This window comes from Wickerhamomyces anomalus (assembly GCF_001661255.1).
Source record: "Wickerhamomyces anomalus NRRL Y-366-8 unplaced genomic scaffold WICANscaffold_2, whole genome shotgun sequence".
NCBI classification, from domain to species: domain Eukaryota; kingdom Fungi; phylum Ascomycota; class Saccharomycetes; order Phaffomycetales; family Wickerhamomycetaceae; genus Hansenula; species Hansenula anomala.
The window spans coordinates 645,730-661,417 of record NW_017567111.1 but is presented as its reverse complement, the minus strand read 5'-3'; the positions used below and the strand labels follow the sequence as shown (position 1 = coordinate 661,417).

Genomic DNA, 15,688 nt, shown 5'->3' with positions numbered 1-15,688 from the left:
TGAGATCGAGCTGGAGAAAGAACCACTTGAAGAAAACAATGAAGAGCTATCACCAGAAGAGTAAACATTACCAGATGTAGAAAAAACCATTGAGGAGCTTGAAGAATATGAGCTAAATGGTGCTGATGAAGAGCTTGAATAATAGCTGGATGAATCATGGGACGAAAAACTGGAGAACTTTGAGCTGACCAGACTTGAAGGTGGTTCTGATCTGCTTGAACTTGAGGCCACATCTGATGAACCTTCACTGGACAAACCACTAGAGCTGCCACTTGAAAATGTGGATAAGCTTGAGGAAAGCACAGAAGGACTTTCATTCGAAGATGAAATGCTTGAAAATGAACTTGTCAATGGAGCAGATGAAAATTGACTCGATGAAGCCTCACTGGAAGAGCTTACACTTGATAAGGAGCTTGATGATAAAACCATAGAGCTGATACCTGATGATGAAGAGCTTGATGGCAACGAAGATTTAATCCTCGATGATGGAGCACTATAGTCTGATGATGATGACAAGCTAGACGATGAAACATCTAAGCTTATACTTGATGGAAAAGCTGAAGAAGAGCTTGATGATGAAGACAAAGTAGCTGAAGTGCTTGATTCCGAGACTGACGAGCTCAAAGATGATGATGAAACCCCTGATGAGCTTTGGCTTGACGATGAAATATCTAAGCTTATACTTGATGAAAAAACTGAAGAAGAGCCTGATGACGAAGATAAAATTGTTGAGGTAATTGATTCAGGGATTGATGAGCTCAAAGATGATGATGAAACCCCTGATGAGCTTTGGCTTGACGATGAAATATCTAAGCTTATACTTGATGAAAAAACTGAAGAAGAGCCTGATGATGAAGATAAAATTGTTGAGGTAATTGATTCAGGGATTGATGAGCTCAAAGAGGATGATGACAGAGCAGATGAGCTTTGTGGGCTTAGTGTCGATGCAGGAAGATCAATAATAACAGTACCAGTCAATGCTCCAAAATCCAAACTAGTTGAAGTTGTTGTATAGGAATTACTCCAATAACTAGTAATCGTAGTCCATGATGTAGTAGGAATTGGCGTATAGACAATAATAGTCTCTGCAGTGGCAGTTGAGCCATCACGGGTTCTTGAAAAAGAGGAAACTGAACCTGTATACCCTGTTGTTTGCAAATATATTGGGACAACATTGTATGAAGCAGTTCTTGCAGCAACCCCAATGTTCCATTCAAGATTGGTTGAAGTTGATGAAACTGTTGTTGTAGGATTTTTGCAGCTTCTCTGTTGCTTGATTGTATTCTTAAGTTGCATGCTTGATGAACCCAAATGTTGTAAATATGAGATAAAAACTCTATAACCAGCCGGAACGTTTGCGATCTTTATATTGCAATTATTTGGGGAACAATCAACAATGGACCCCTCTGGAAGCTCCTTATAGGAAATTGGAAATAGCCATGCATTCAAGTCATTAGTTAAGTAAACCTGGAACTCAGAAGGATCAATTTGTGCGTCTTCGGCAGAAGTGGTGGAACTGAAAATCATTTGAAGAGTCAAGTCTTGCTCATTACTACCACAGCTTGGAAAAAGAAGATATTCTTGAACAGTATCATATCCAGTAGTATGGGCAAATTTATAGACATCACCAGTATCAGCAGTACTTCCAAATGTGACTGTGTCAGCCAAAATTCCGTTAAAAACAATTGTATTTGTACCTGGTTGAAAATGAGAGGCTTCTTCAAGGTCAACAGAGCGAGCACTACCACCATTACCAAAATAAATTGAAAATTGAATGTTTCCTGATAAAGCAGGACTTATAGTGGAGATATCAGCAGTAACCTCACAGTTCAATTGTGAATAGTCCAAAACATAAGCACCATTTATAGCAGAACAGGTGAAAATGTTTGTTCCTCCATAAGCAGCAGTTATCGTAGGAGAAGTACCGGTGAATTTTACCCTGTAAACATCAGGCATAACAAGTTGAAATGTATCACCGACACTCACTCTTGAAGTATCAGGAAAAGTATAATCAGCTTCTAATGACCATGCCGAAGTTGGGAGATTTGTGGTCTTTGGGAATTTTATAGCAGTAAACACATTATCCAACGACTTTGCTAAAGTGATATGAAGGAGATATAACAAACAGACCAATAATTGAAGGTGTATCATCACGGCTTGTCTTGGATTTCAACGTTTGAGAGCTTGAACTAGTACTCAATTAGTCCAATATGAAACCAGAAGATGAGCACTATATAAATAATAAGCACATTCACCAAGTGGCGACCTTTCTTTTGAATCCTATTGTTTTAACATCGTCAGGTTTTCAACCTGGTCAACCTCAAAAAAGATCCAGCGTCCTTAGATTTACGGATCTTTCATTTTAACGTGTGGTTCACTGCATAATAATTCAACTTTTGTAGATGGAAGATTAACTTTGAGCGTTGATGCATATTCGTATTTCCCAAAAAATAATTGAGTTGAATTTTAACACGACTGCAAACTTTCAATTCGTTCGGTTCAAAATAAAGGTTGTACCACTAACAAGATCACATAAACCAGCATATAGAGCATTCTAAGAGCTTACTGAGGCATAACTGACAGCTAAAATTGAAGCATCAAAGTGGTTCAAACTTCAAGAGTGTTTTTTGAACCATCACAATCTTTTGGGGTCTATCACAATCTCAATAACGGATTCGCCTATTCTCAAGAGCTCGTCAAAAGCACCAAAAAAAAATCAAATTACACTTTTGAGTATTCCTGTGCTTCTCTGCCTTGCATTTCATGCACCAAATTCTTTGGGGGCAGAAGCCTGTTACCTGAGCTGAAAACGATCAGTGATCACCTATGATCCTTATGAAAATATGAAGCTTAATATTCCTCTATTTTCATATTGAAAAACTCCACGCTTTACCATCTGAAAACCCTCAATCGAATATAAGCTTAATCTGATCAGTTTCCCTGTCGTATAACTCCTGTTATTCCATAGCCATCCCAATGATAATGTGTGAAGTTTTTGAGGTTTGATTGATGATTTTCTTTACTTTCACCATTGGGAACCAAAAAGGGAAATTTGTGATAAATTAAACCGTAGAAACCTCATTGACACTGCACCCTCGTACATTCAACGGAGATTCCAGATTTCAGAACCCTTGCTTGATCATTTCTTTTGAAGTTTGAGCTCCCTAGATTGTGAAGTTTCTTCTTGACACTTTACTTCTCTTTGAAAGTTGGAAGTGGAAACAATATTATGGTTTCTCAAGCCTCAAGTTTAAACAATGAAATCTTCTGATGACTTTCCTCTAAAAGTATGCACCCTCATAACCGTGACCAACAATTCCAACAGCATCAGCGACACAAAATGTAAAACGTTCACTTTACATTGAACTTGTTGCCATATTGTTGATGTCTTGCTTATAGCGACGTACAACGCGATTATAGAACGTCGAGTTTTCAAGTTTTGAACCTTTTTGTTCTCGGATATACACGGCGTTCGCGAAGACTTGACAAACAAATTTCCAACTCTTTATAGAATGATGAATTAGGATTGATTTTGATCACAGTCTTATCCTCTAAATGGTTATCGGTTGTTGAAGCGGTGTGAGTCAGTCTGACAATCTTCTGATTCTTTCTCTTTATTTGTGTGAGATTTAGGTTTGGTTTCAAAACTACTGTGTTTTTCTCATTTTTCAATGCCTGACATCCCAAATTTTACCCATTCAAAACCAGCTCCCATCAGTGTCAGGGTCGTCTTCAAGACTCCAACGATACAATTCATTGATTATAGTTTCTTCTGGATGTTCTACAGATATTTAATTGCGGATTTTGAAGAATTAAAGTTGTTGTGGTGCTTTTATACATCAAAAACTGAGCCCCATTCGTACCTAACATACTCTTCTCAAATGTAAGTTACTGTTCGATGTGGGTTCATTGAGAGCTTTGTTTCCATCTTCATCGGTAATTTCAACTGATGATACCATCGTAGGAGATGACGATTTTGATTCTTTAAAATCATAATTCTGGAATTTACTATAGAATACCATAGCCGTGACTGAGAATCCATGGATAACTATAGAGGTAACAACTATGAAGCAAACGATAGGCCAGATACACCTCAAAACCATATAATATGGAGCACTAGAATTGATCTCCCTCATTGGAACTTCCCCCTGAGTTAAATGCTTTTCAATTGCATCTTTGGTTATTATGGAACAAAAAATTCCACCAACACCAACTGGACCAAAATGACCAACAAATAGAGCCTCTTTCCAAGTTTTGATAGCAGGAACAAATGGTTTAGCGAGTAAAGCAGCTGGAATTCTTCTTAAGAATATTATAACCAAACCTAAAGTAACAAGTCTCCACCAGTGCAATCCTAATTCTTTGTTATTAAAATCTTGCCATGGAATTATAGTTCCAAAGTATAAAAAATATCCAACGTTTAAGAGAAGGTCAATAGAATTAGATATATGTTGTCCGTGGCTCTTTTTAAAAAACCAACCATCCCAAGCAAATGCTGCACCAGCTGCAAATGAAACTAATAAGTCATCAACGCCCAAAATTGAGCCAAAACCAGTACACATTAATGATAATAGAATATAAAAGATTAAGAGTGATTCCCTGTCAATGAACTTTTTATTTTCACAAAATTCAATGGCTTTTCTTCCTGAATATCCAATAATTATACCCAATATGACTCCAAAAACACACTCATAAAGTATAGCAATACAAAACCAATCTCTTACAATTACTCCAGGCTTTCCTCTATTTGTCAAGATATCAACGGCTAATAAAACAAATGGAAACGCCAGCCCATCATTAGCTCCAGATTCAGCACTTAACAAATGTCTCAAAGAGGCTGGGATCCTTTCGCCAAATTTACCTTTACCCACAATAGCAGCAGCTAAAACAGGATCTGTTGCAGTAATAGCAGCAGTAATCGCCAACCCATCAATGAAACTAAACTTGGGAAATAAAACCCATGCGAATAGTCCAGTGACCAACCAACCAAGAATCATAGTGAATAATAACAGCACTACCACTGAGCGAACATTAACCTTCATATATTTTTTTGGTAATTCTACCGAAACTGCAAAAATTTGTATAATCAACACGATTCTTGAAATCTCCTGAGTCAAATAATCAGAATTTGTCCATTCCAAAGGATTTATCAAGTTCAAAGCGTGAGGTCCAACAATTATACCAGTGACACATGACAAAAATGCTTCGCCAACAAACAACCTCTCTTTCAAAACCAGTGATAGTAAGCAAAATATAGTGGAAAACACACCCACGATAGCGTAGGCTTTATGAGCTTGGTCCACCTCCAGCTGATCCCATACTGCCATAACCTCTGAATCCTTGATCAGTTATCAAAATAAATGTTTATGATGAACTTTTCAATATTCAAAATAACAATTGGTTATCAAAATAATTTCAGGGTCCAGTTGATCTATCTCCTATCTGAAAATATAAGAAATTATGTCCCACGAGGCTCATCAAATTGTTCAAGATTACATCTGCCATGATGTATCGGGTTTGTATTCACAGATTAAATTCGCGGGTTGGATTTTCGCGACCAAGAACACGAAATCAAAAAAATGTTTACACAGGAATGATAACTTGGACAAGGGAAATTCCCATTGATAATTAAGCGCAATTAGACCGTCTATTATCTCAATTGAATTTTAACCAATATTCACTATATATATATTCATTGAAAGTCATCGAAACAATGTCATTCTTTCAAAATTTCTCCAAAAACTTGCAAACTGGTCTTGAAGAAGGGTTAAAAGAGGCACAGAAGTTGTCTTCAGAATTCCAACCAATTGCAACCAGAACTGCTAGACAATTACAAGAAAGATTCGGTCAAATCGATGATATCAGTCAATTGCCACAAGAATACGTTGAATTGGAAAAGAAAGTCGATACCTTGAAGACTGTTTATCAAAACTTATTATCTGTTACTTCAACTTATGAGAATGAAGCTTATGACTATCCTTCAAACTTGAGAGATTCCGTTATTGATATCACTAAAACTGTTTCCACTAAAGTTGAGAAATTAGCTAATGCTAGATCAAGAGATGAAGCTCAAGCTATTTTGATTGCAAGCAACCCAAAAACTCAACCAAAAACTCTCAACCATGCTATCAGTACCTCTACAAACTTGTCAGCTTTGAAAATTCAACAAAGCTCAAATGATGATTCTTTTGATTCAGTCGCACAAGGCTTAACTCAAATTGGTCAAACTGAAACAAAGATTGGTGAAGCTAGATTACAACAAGATGCTTTGATTAGAACACACGTTAATGACCAATTCAGAAAACAATTAAGAACAAACTTGCAACGTTCAGATAAAGCCAGAAAATTGGTTGAAAACAAAAGATTGAGTTATGATGCTGCTAGAGCTTCATTGAAAAATGCTAGACCAGAAAAAGAAGCAAGTTTAAGAGTTACTTTAGAAACTTTAGAAGATGAATTCGCTGCTGCCACTGAAGAAGCTGTTTCTGTTATGAAAAATGTTTTAGAAAATACTTCAATCTTGAATGAATTGGTTGAATTGATCACTGCTCAATTGGCTTACCATAAAGCTGCTTCTGAATTATTATCACAAGTTTTGCCAAACTTGCAATCTTTGAGAGATGATGCTGGTACCAAAGTCTTATCCGACATTGAAGATAATGAAATATAAGCTGTATACTTATGAGTCTTCCCCGTGACATTCATTTTTTACTTTGTTTTTATAGTTTTTGTTACCCAACTTGAAGTTGGCTACTGGATCCTTTCCTTTAGAGTATAAGTTGCTGTGTATGTTTTGAGGTGTTTATTATTTTCTATATATGATTTCATTATTTATCATCCTCTTCGTCTTCACCTTTAGTCTTGACATTCCATTGACATGATATATCCCATCTACTACCTTTTGCATTATAACTAACATATTTGATAAACTTCAAGACAGATGGATCTCTAAGCATCAAAGAGAAATGGTTCCAGCTTGCTTGATTATTAACCACGACAGAATCATCTTCACTCTTTGAACTTTTGTAAATAGCTGGATCATCTTCATCACCATCTTCTGGATCTTCAGTTACCATACCTAATTCATAACCACCCAGTTCACCACTTTCCCAACCTTTAGAAGGTGTAAGTGATAGAGTGGCTTCTAATAATGCATCTAATTCCGAATCTTCATTGTTGATTGAAGTTGCCAATTTGAAATCATGACCTGGTCTAAATCTTCTAATTAGAATTTGATCAGATATTGGAACCAAATCGGTAATCAAACTTAGCCACTTTTTGAAACTTGTTGATTTTAAAAAGCTTGCTAGTTCAATTAACTTCAAGCTGCTTTCATGTTTAGTAGTCTTTGCCAATAATTTGAAATTAGGCCCTTCTTGAGGACCTAAGTTGGAATTAGTAACGCCTTCTTTTGTTAATGGTTCTTCTTGTTTACCATCCATGTATAAATAACGCCATTTATGTGGCGGTAATGAAATCTTCCAAGGGAATTCAACTTCATCTTGGTGCTTTGGCATAATTTCATCTAATTCGGTGTTCCTTATTTTCTTCTTCAACTCATCGGCCAATTCCTCATTTAACAAATCTTTGATTTCTATAAGAGATTCATCAATGAAAACTTTTTGTAATCTTTTGATTTCTTCAAGTCTCAATAACGCTGGATTCAAAAATTTTGAAAGATATTCTAAATCAATTTTATCTAAACCTTCAAAATTCTCATAATATTTAACTTCATGACTTGAAAATGGAATTCTAACTTCTTTTGGGAAGTCAAAAACCTCCAACTCTTTACTCTCCAATTGTTGTAGAGTACTTCTTGCCTCAGTTTTTTCTTGTTCACCTTCAATGAATCCATCTTCACCAGGTTGTGGGATATGGTACCAACCCTGAATAGACAATCTTTGCTTATCTACCCTAACTTCTTCAACATCATGGAAACTTAGCCCTGGTTGAACATGGAAAAATGCAATTTGATTGAATTGTGGGACTAACTTGGCACTTGGGTCAATTTTTGGGACATTTGGTACAATAGAAGGAAACAAACGTAATGCACCACCGTAATGTTCTTTCCAAATTTTATCAGGTTCAGGTAAATACAAAATAAAACTGACCCTTCTTGAGCCAATGACATCATCATGGGTTAATAAATGACAACCTTTAGTATAAGTATTGATACTCATATCAGTCTTGGTACCACTAAGCTTCCCACTTTGAGTAACTTCTGAAATGAAATCTCTAAATTCTTGAGAATATAAGGCTTCTCTCAATTTGAATAATGAAGGTAATCTTGAAAGATCATCCCAATCTAATCCTGAAAGATTAGCTAAATCACCACTTTGGAAAACTTTATAAATATCAGTTTCCTTTTTTGTGAAGTGAATTTCATTTTCAATCTCTTTTCTAACATTTCGTAGCAATGTATCATCCATCAAGTTCTTGATTGTACCCCATCTATATGGTTCAGAGTCACTGATTGTTTGAGTTAGATCTTTTCTGAACTTTTCATCAAATATTCCTGGACCAAAGTATTGTTTAACATCAGTACGATCTTGGAATTGGGTACTTTGTTTCTTTGAATCTTGAGCTGGTGCTTCCTCGGTGGATCTCTTTGGAACACACATTCTTGACCTTTGAAGATTAAATAATAGACCAAAAGAATATAGAAATTCGTTCAAGTCGTTGAAAAATTTTTGTCACTAATTCAAGATTTTAGGAAATCGTACAATTTTTTTTCATGGAGCTCATCTCATGTCACCCATGAAAATCTGTCAATACTTTACGGGTGTTTAAAGACTACCAAGATTTCCAAGTATGAAGGATAAACTGATATTTGATGGGTTCAAGGTGAAGAAGTTGACTTGAAGTGGTGATATGTGCTATAATAATTTCCCATCATATGACATTAGCTCTCTTTGAGCTTAAAGAGTGACTTACAAGCCCCATATATACTACTACAATAACTACCTATAATTTCACAATCCATTAGAAAACGAGATCATGATCAAGGAGCATTTAGATCTTGAGAAAATGAAACTGAGCTTGACTCACCTTCATCATTTTGCTTAGTTTGTTAGATATAGATATAGATGGTTTGTTGTTCGAATTTACAAGTTCACCACGTCCACCTTAGTAAAACGGGTGTTAAATTAAAGATTTCCATGGACATCAAGTGTAATGAAAGTATCGGGGTATATGAGAACAATAAATGGCTACCACCTATTACAGTTGCCTTGAAGAGTGATAAAATCAACCATTTCTTTGAATTTCAAGAAGGTCTTGACTTCAGTATTATTAATGCTTTATTAGAGCAAGTCCGAGAATTGCCTCCGTCAATGAGGAGCATTGATAGTTGAGAAACCCATTCAACTACGCGAAGTTCAAAACATTAAAGAAAAATCAAAAATCATAACACCTATTAATATTTGCTCCAAAGACTATGTAAAAGTTTTAAAATTTGGGATATGAGCAATGCCATTTCATGTGTTTTATCAAAAAACGCATAATAGAATAAGCCACCCTTTGCTCGTACTGCGACTCCCTCTCATATAGCACTCCCATCTGACACGATGTAAGCCATCCACTCATTTGCCACCTTCTTTTGTTTCATTTAGGTTACGGTGATGACGATCTAATGGTTCAACAACCAACTTATCAAAAGAGTACATCTGACTGATCTTGGATTGTCTTTGTAATACTTGTAATTCCTCACGAGCTTTACTTAAAAGTGAATGCACTTGCTCTGGATCTTTAACATCTTTTGATTCTTTGAAAGCATCTCTCGATCTTCTGATAAAATAATGTCTGAAGTTATAATTATTGAATCTGCTTGAAGCTCTGATGAATTGACGGTATAATTGAAGGACTTGTTCCTTAGCTGGAGGTGTGATTGAACTCATTTTAAAACAGTGCTTTGATTATTAGGAAAGCGTAGCTGCGAAAATCTCTCTTCCGATTTCTTTTCAATCTGGTTGTGCTATTGTTTTCAGCTTTGATGAATCTGAGTAATTTATACAATCTAGCCTCGAAAGGCAAAAAAAAAGTGTTGACGATATGATTCGCGAAAATTGGTTTTAACGTGGTCTTACCGGATTTTATCTGAAATTATTCAAAACAACAGCAAAGAAGCGATTTCACTTTCTTCAACAAACTCGAAATCTTCAACTCAATTGAATTAAAAAAGCTTCATATCATGGCTGTTGTTACCGGAAATTTCCATGTGGACTATGTGATCACCATCGCTGTCACCTATCTTGTCACCCTCACTCACATGGGTATCGATTTGGCCCAAAAACTCTACATTTTTTATCCAGATGTCACTATTGCTCTTGCTGCTATTGTTGGTGTGATCGGTCTCATTTACTTTATTAGAAACATTGTATCCATAGTTTATGGTTTATTCATCACACTGGTCAGATTGGTGATTATATTGACAATTGTATCTATTGGTTCCTGGGTCTACTTTAGAGGTTTTGAAAACTTTCAAGGTGACTTCAAAAGAGTTGTTGATTTTGTGGCCCATTACGACCAGCATTCTCTTGAAGAAGTCAAAGAGTATGCATCCAGTGTCAAAGACCACTCCCACACATTGAAACAATATGTCAATTTATAATTAACAAGTGTATACTACTATAAAATGTGACAGTATTAATATTACTATGAAACTTTTGATCACGTGAATTTTTGACCGGTATCCTCGGATCATCGTATTTTTTTTTTTTTTTTTTTTGGCTTAGCGATTGTTTTGGTTCAACAGGAAGTGAAGGCAGAGCAAAAACAAGGGCGTTGAACTTGTCCATTGTTTAGCCCTCAATCCTATAGAAACACAGCGTTGGATATTATTGATTGGTAAAGAATCATATATTGATACAAGATGGTTAAGGATACTTCATACTATGATATCTTGGGTATCTCCCCAGATGCGTCTCAGACTGACATCAAAAAGGCATATAGAAAGAAGGCAATGCAAACTCATCCCGATAAACATCCAGATGATCCAGGTGCTGCTAAAAAATTTCAAGAAGTTGGTGAAGCTTACCAAGTGTTACAAGACCCTCAATTGAGAGACAAATATGACAAGTTTGGAAAAGATGAGGCCGTCCCTGATGCTGGATTTGAAGATGCTGGCGAGTTTTTCACAAATATTTTTGGTGGTGAAGCTTTCCATGATTGGATAGGTGAATTATCAATGTTGAAAGAATTGACTCAAACTGCTGATGTTCTTGGTGGTGACGAAGAAGCTGCAAAAGCCGCTACAGCTGAAGCCAGCGGTGAGAGTACAACAACTGGCGGTGAAACCACAACTGCAACTTCAGAAAAGCCAACCGAAAGTTCTTCTGATCTGTTACATCAACCAAATGGATCACAAACTACACAACAAGGGAAAAGACCTTCCACAAAGATCAGTAAAGAACAACGTGAAGAATTACTTCGATTGGAAAGAGAAAGAAAAGAACAAAAGGCTAAAAGAGTGGAAGAACTAACTGTTAAATTAGATTCAAAATTGAAAAAACTGATCTCAGCAAGCACAGATTCTGATGAATTAACAAAATTTAAAGCCCAACTACACAAGGAAATTGAAGATTTGAAAATTGAGTCATTTGGTATTCAATTATTACATACAATTGGGAAAGTTTATAACCAAAAGGCTTCAGCATTTTTGAAATCTCAAAAAACTTTTGGTATTTCCAAAATCTTTACATCTGTTAAACAAAAAGGGTCAACTGCTAAATCTGCTTGGAATATTTTATCAACTGCCCTTGATGCTCAAGTTGCAATGGAGGAAATGATTAAAGCCCAAGAAAAGGGTGAAGAATGGGATGAATACAGAAAAGCTGAGTATGAACGTACAATGACTGGTAAATTTTTAGCTACGGCATGGGTTAGCTCGAAATTTGAAATACAAGGTGTTTTAAGAGAAGTTTGTGATAAAATATTGAATGATAAATCAATTTCATCAAAAGAAAGAGCTGCAAAGGCTAATGCTCTATTGGTTATTGGTAATGAGTTTATAACTGCTGAAAGATCTGAAGATGAAGCTGAAGAAGCTAGAGTATTTGAAGAATTGATGGCCGAAGCTACTGCCAAGAAGCAACATAAGAGAAGATGAGCATCTAGTTAATAATTTTGTGTACTATAAAGCGCGCGTGTTCAAGATGATAATAGAAACTTACAATATTGCAACTCTAGGTAGTAATTTATTAAACACCAGATGATCCATACTTTGAAGCCCAATCTTCAAACTCGCTTAAATTTTCTTTACTAACACTTGGTCTAATATATTTCAATGAACTTTCGAAATCACTTAAATTTATAGGTCTAATTTCATCCCTTGCTGTTGATAATAATTTATCACCAAGTGATCTTAATGGGCCCATGGCTGCATCTTTTGCCAATGCAGTTATGTCACTCCCTGAAAACCCATCAGTCATTTCAATCAATTTCAATTGATCTTTCTCATCTAACGTATGTTTTTGATGTGCTAATAGCTTGATTATTTGGGCTTGTCTTGTTTCAGGTTCAGGTAGTGGAATATATTGACGACGAACAAATCTTCTTCTAGCAGCTTCATCAATTGCCCAAGGTAAGTTAGTAGCAGCTAAAACCAAGACACGCTGTAGATCTTCACCAGTATCTTTTCCGGCAGCTGCATGTGTTAGATCACTCCATTGGATTAAAAATTCATTCTTGATTCTTCTTGATGATTCATGTTCACCACTCTCGTTACGAGATGATAACAAAGAATCAATTTCATCAACAAATATAATTGAAGGTGATAATTTCTTAGCCAACATAAATAAAGCACGAACTAATTTTTCACTTTCACCCAAAAATTTTGAAGTCAAAGAAGATGCACTGATACTGAAAAATGTGGACTTAGATTCAGTAGCAACAGCACGAGCCAACATTGTTTTACCAGTACCAGGAGGTCCAAATAACAACATACCTCTAGCTGGTTCTCTCAATCCCGAGAATAAATCTGGTCTCAAAAATGGATACACAACTGTTTCTTTCAAAGAGTTTTTAGCAGTTTCTAAACCAGCAATATCATCCCAATGGACCTCATCACCGTGAACAACAATTTCATTAAAAATCTGTTTAGCAGCTCCATGGTCTATACCTCTAATCTCTGAAATGATTTGCTCTTCCATTTTTTCTCTAATTTCCTTTTCGCTTAATTGGGACTCATCTGCAAATCCATCAGATTCTTCTTCATTTGAACTTATTGTTTCAGTATCTTTTGTTTCACCTCTGATTGGAGATTGAGATCTTGATCTTGGAGTTGAAGATTTTGTTGTCTGAGGTTTCGTGGTTGATGATTTTGTTGTTTTTACTGCTGGTCTTGTTGTAGTGGAAGTTGATGTTGGCTTAACAGCCCTTTTAGCAGCCTGAGTTGTAGTTGGATTAGTTGCCGCTTTAACGCCAGGTCTAGTTGTTCGTGCAGTAGCTGAAGGCTTTGCTGTAGTGGTCGGTATAGTTCTTCTGGGTGTTGTTGATGTTGTAGTTGGTTTGGTAGCCGGTTGTCTAGTTGCAGCTGTTGTGGGCTTGGCTGTGGGTATAGTTTTTTTCAAAGGCACAGCTTTCTTTGGTTGTGTTACAGGAGTTCTTATGGTTGGTCTCGTTGTAGTTTGGGGTTTCGGTACAGCTTGTCTTGATACTGTTGGTTTCTGTGTGGGTACTGGTGAAGGTTTTGGTCTGTTTATAGGTAATGGTTTTGTTTTCGGAATTGGTGGTCTAGATGGTGGTGGTTTTGGTGGAGTTGGTGACGAAGCAGTTGTTGAAGTGGAATCACTTATTGGGTCATTAAAAGGTGACGCCTTTCCATCAATATCAATTAAATTAGGGGTTGAATGCACCACTGATGGGAAGCCAGGCTTACTTGAGCCAGATGTTACTCTTTTGGAAGGCGAATCAATTCTTAATTTTTCAAATTGAGAAGCAACTTCATCATTAGGTTTGGATCTTGCCAGTTGCGATTGTGTGCCAGTAGCTTCTAATTGGGAAAAGGCATCATCTCTTTTCAAAGTTTTCAAATCAAAATCAACATCTTCAAAACTTTGATCAAATATATCATCAGGATTATGACTTTTGTTGAAAGCTGAAGTGGATGATGAGTTCAAGCTTTTGGAAGTTGACCAGTTTTGTTTGGAAGGTTGGTAATACATGGTTGTGGCTGCGATTTTGGATAATTCTGAAGGTTTGTTGGCGTAATTATGATTTGAATTGAACTTATGGGGTCTTTCAGGCCTCAAAGTTTTCAACATTCTGGATGAAGATTGAGCTGGTTGCTGTTGTTGCTGATTCTGTTGAGGGCTATGACTTCGAAGAGTTGGAACTGAATAAGTCGAATTGTTTGATGGATACTTTGACAGATTCTGTCTCATTTCATATTTATTAACCAAATCGTCATATGCTCGATTAACTCTATCGAGGTGTCTCAAACCTTTTCTATCTAAGTCTTCAATTCCTTCTCTTAGATAAATTTCATCAGCAGAATAGTTTGATCCGGAGTAAGCCTTATCAATCAGGTCCAATTTGAACAAAACGTGAGTATGGAGTGCCTTCCAACCTTGTACAGCTTTTTTCAATTCATTCTTTTGCTCTAATCCTAAGTTGTAAATGGTTTTGTTCGCTGTTTCGTTGTATAGATCAGTCAAATCATCCAGAGGAGCACTTGGTTTTTTCCTTATGAAATTCATACTATGCAAAAGAGAAAGGTGGGAAAACTGAGAAGGCAATAAGTTGGGAAATTGTTGATGGATAGCTTATTGACCTTGTAGTATTATCATGTAGCTTATGAGCAGCAGATTTGTGATTTTATTTGGGGGTATAGTATAATGAACTATTTGAGTGAGTCTCTTGACCTATGATACAAACACAATAAAAGGGTTTCAGCCAGGCAATTGATCAGTGGTTCTAGGGAATTAGTTATTATGATGTATTAGTAGTAGGCTGTGGATGAGATTTGGTATTTGGTGATGATGTTTTTGTTATCAGCTAAAGAATGACTACTCTTGTCTGAGTATTAAAGCGTAATGTGGTAGGGCTAAGCTCATCCAAATGATCAATGTTTTGTATTTTGGTTTTTTTCTATTCCTGTCTTTTGCTTTTGAGCAGGGGCACACATAAAGATTATGTCATCGTCTCTGTGAAATTATAGTGTAGTGAAGACTCTAGAGCATGAATACTGAAATTATGGTAACTTTGAATAAAATGAGATCAAGAGCTTTCAATTACTTATATAACGTATTTAACAAGATTGGAAAGTATCTCAATAAATGTTTCAGTACAAAATCCGCGAAATATAAATAGAAACTACGTCTTTAATTCAATCATATTCAACAATGTGTATATTGAATACATCTAAGGATATCTTGATTTAACGGGACACACTGCCGTGTAACACGACGCAGAATGTTCTTTGTAACCAATGTTTTTCTCACCACGGTGTGATCAACCTATAATTCACATTAAACCCATCCAGCCAATCCAAAATCCTAATCAAATCTCCTTAACTTAATAAGCGAAATAAGACTCCAACTTACGAGAAGAGGAACGAATAGAGGACGATTGAAGGGTAATAAACTTATTATAAGCCAAATAACGTGGTTGCAACTTTCTAAAGAAAGGGAAAAATAGATCAAAAGAAGAAACTAGTGAAAATTTTTGAAATTTATAGGAATCTATTTGC

The 15,688-nt window shown here is 36.1% G+C and overlaps 7 protein-coding genes across 7 annotated transcripts; 3 read left to right on the top strand and 4 right to left on the bottom strand.

Annotated features, from left to right (window-relative positions):
- Positions 1 to 3,801: 3,801 nt before the first annotated feature.
- Positions 3,802 to 5,327, bottom strand: WICANDRAFT_51580 (uncharacterized protein; the record flags this gene model as incomplete). Its single annotated transcript, XM_019182672.1, has 1 exon — positions 3,802 to 5,327. The coding sequence occupies one exon, from the start codon at positions 5,325 to 5,327 to the stop codon at positions 3,864 to 3,866; it is 1,464 nt and encodes a 487-aa protein (XP_019040034.1). The 3' UTR covers positions 3,802 to 3,863.
- A 386-nt stretch (positions 5,328 to 5,713) lies between these two features.
- Positions 5,714 to 6,670, top strand: GVP36 (Gvp36p; the record flags this gene model as incomplete). The annotated part of the gene is made up of 1 exon (XM_019181432.1): positions 5,714 to 6,670. The coding sequence occupies one exon, from the start codon at positions 5,714 to 5,716 to the stop codon at positions 6,668 to 6,670; it is 957 nt and encodes a 318-aa protein (XP_019040033.1).
- A 157-nt stretch (positions 6,671 to 6,827) lies between these two features.
- TPA1 (oxidative DNA demethylase) lies at positions 6,828 to 8,621 on the bottom strand (the record flags this gene model as incomplete). The annotated part of the gene is made up of 1 exon (XM_019181410.1): positions 6,828 to 8,621. One exon carries the CDS (start codon positions 8,619 to 8,621, stop codon positions 6,828 to 6,830), a length of 1,794 nt encoding a protein of 597 aa, XP_019040032.1.
- Positions 8,622 to 9,581: 960 nt separating this feature from the next.
- On the bottom strand, positions 9,582 to 9,896 carry ISD11 (Isd11p; the record flags this gene model as incomplete). The annotated part of the gene is made up of 1 exon (XM_019181426.1): positions 9,582 to 9,896. One exon carries the CDS (start codon positions 9,894 to 9,896, stop codon positions 9,582 to 9,584), a length of 315 nt encoding a protein of 104 aa, XP_019040031.1.
- Positions 9,897 to 10,189: 293 nt separating this feature from the next.
- Positions 10,190 to 10,609, top strand: WICANDRAFT_77495 (uncharacterized protein; the record flags this gene model as incomplete). The annotated part of the gene is made up of 1 exon (XM_019184563.1): positions 10,190 to 10,609. One exon carries the CDS (start codon positions 10,190 to 10,192, stop codon positions 10,607 to 10,609), a length of 420 nt encoding a protein of 139 aa, XP_019040030.1.
- Positions 10,610 to 10,870: 261 nt separating this feature from the next.
- CAJ1 (Caj1p) lies at positions 10,871 to 12,106 on the top strand (the record flags this gene model as incomplete). The annotated part of the gene is made up of 2 exons (XM_019181577.1): positions 10,871 to 11,267; positions 11,313 to 12,106. The coding sequence occupies 2 exons, from the start codon at positions 10,871 to 10,873 to the stop codon at positions 12,104 to 12,106; spliced, it is 1,191 nt and encodes a 396-aa protein (XP_019040029.1).
- A 91-nt stretch (positions 12,107 to 12,197) lies between these two features.
- On the bottom strand, positions 12,198 to 14,714 carry SAP1 (putative AAA family ATPase SAP1; the record flags this gene model as incomplete). Its single annotated transcript, XM_019181446.1, has 3 exons — positions 12,198 to 13,521; positions 13,813 to 14,310; positions 14,368 to 14,714. Coding segments are annotated over 3 exons (2,169 nt in total), but the record flags the coding sequence as incomplete, so codon positions are not given.
- Positions 14,715 to 15,688: the final 974 nt, after the last annotated feature.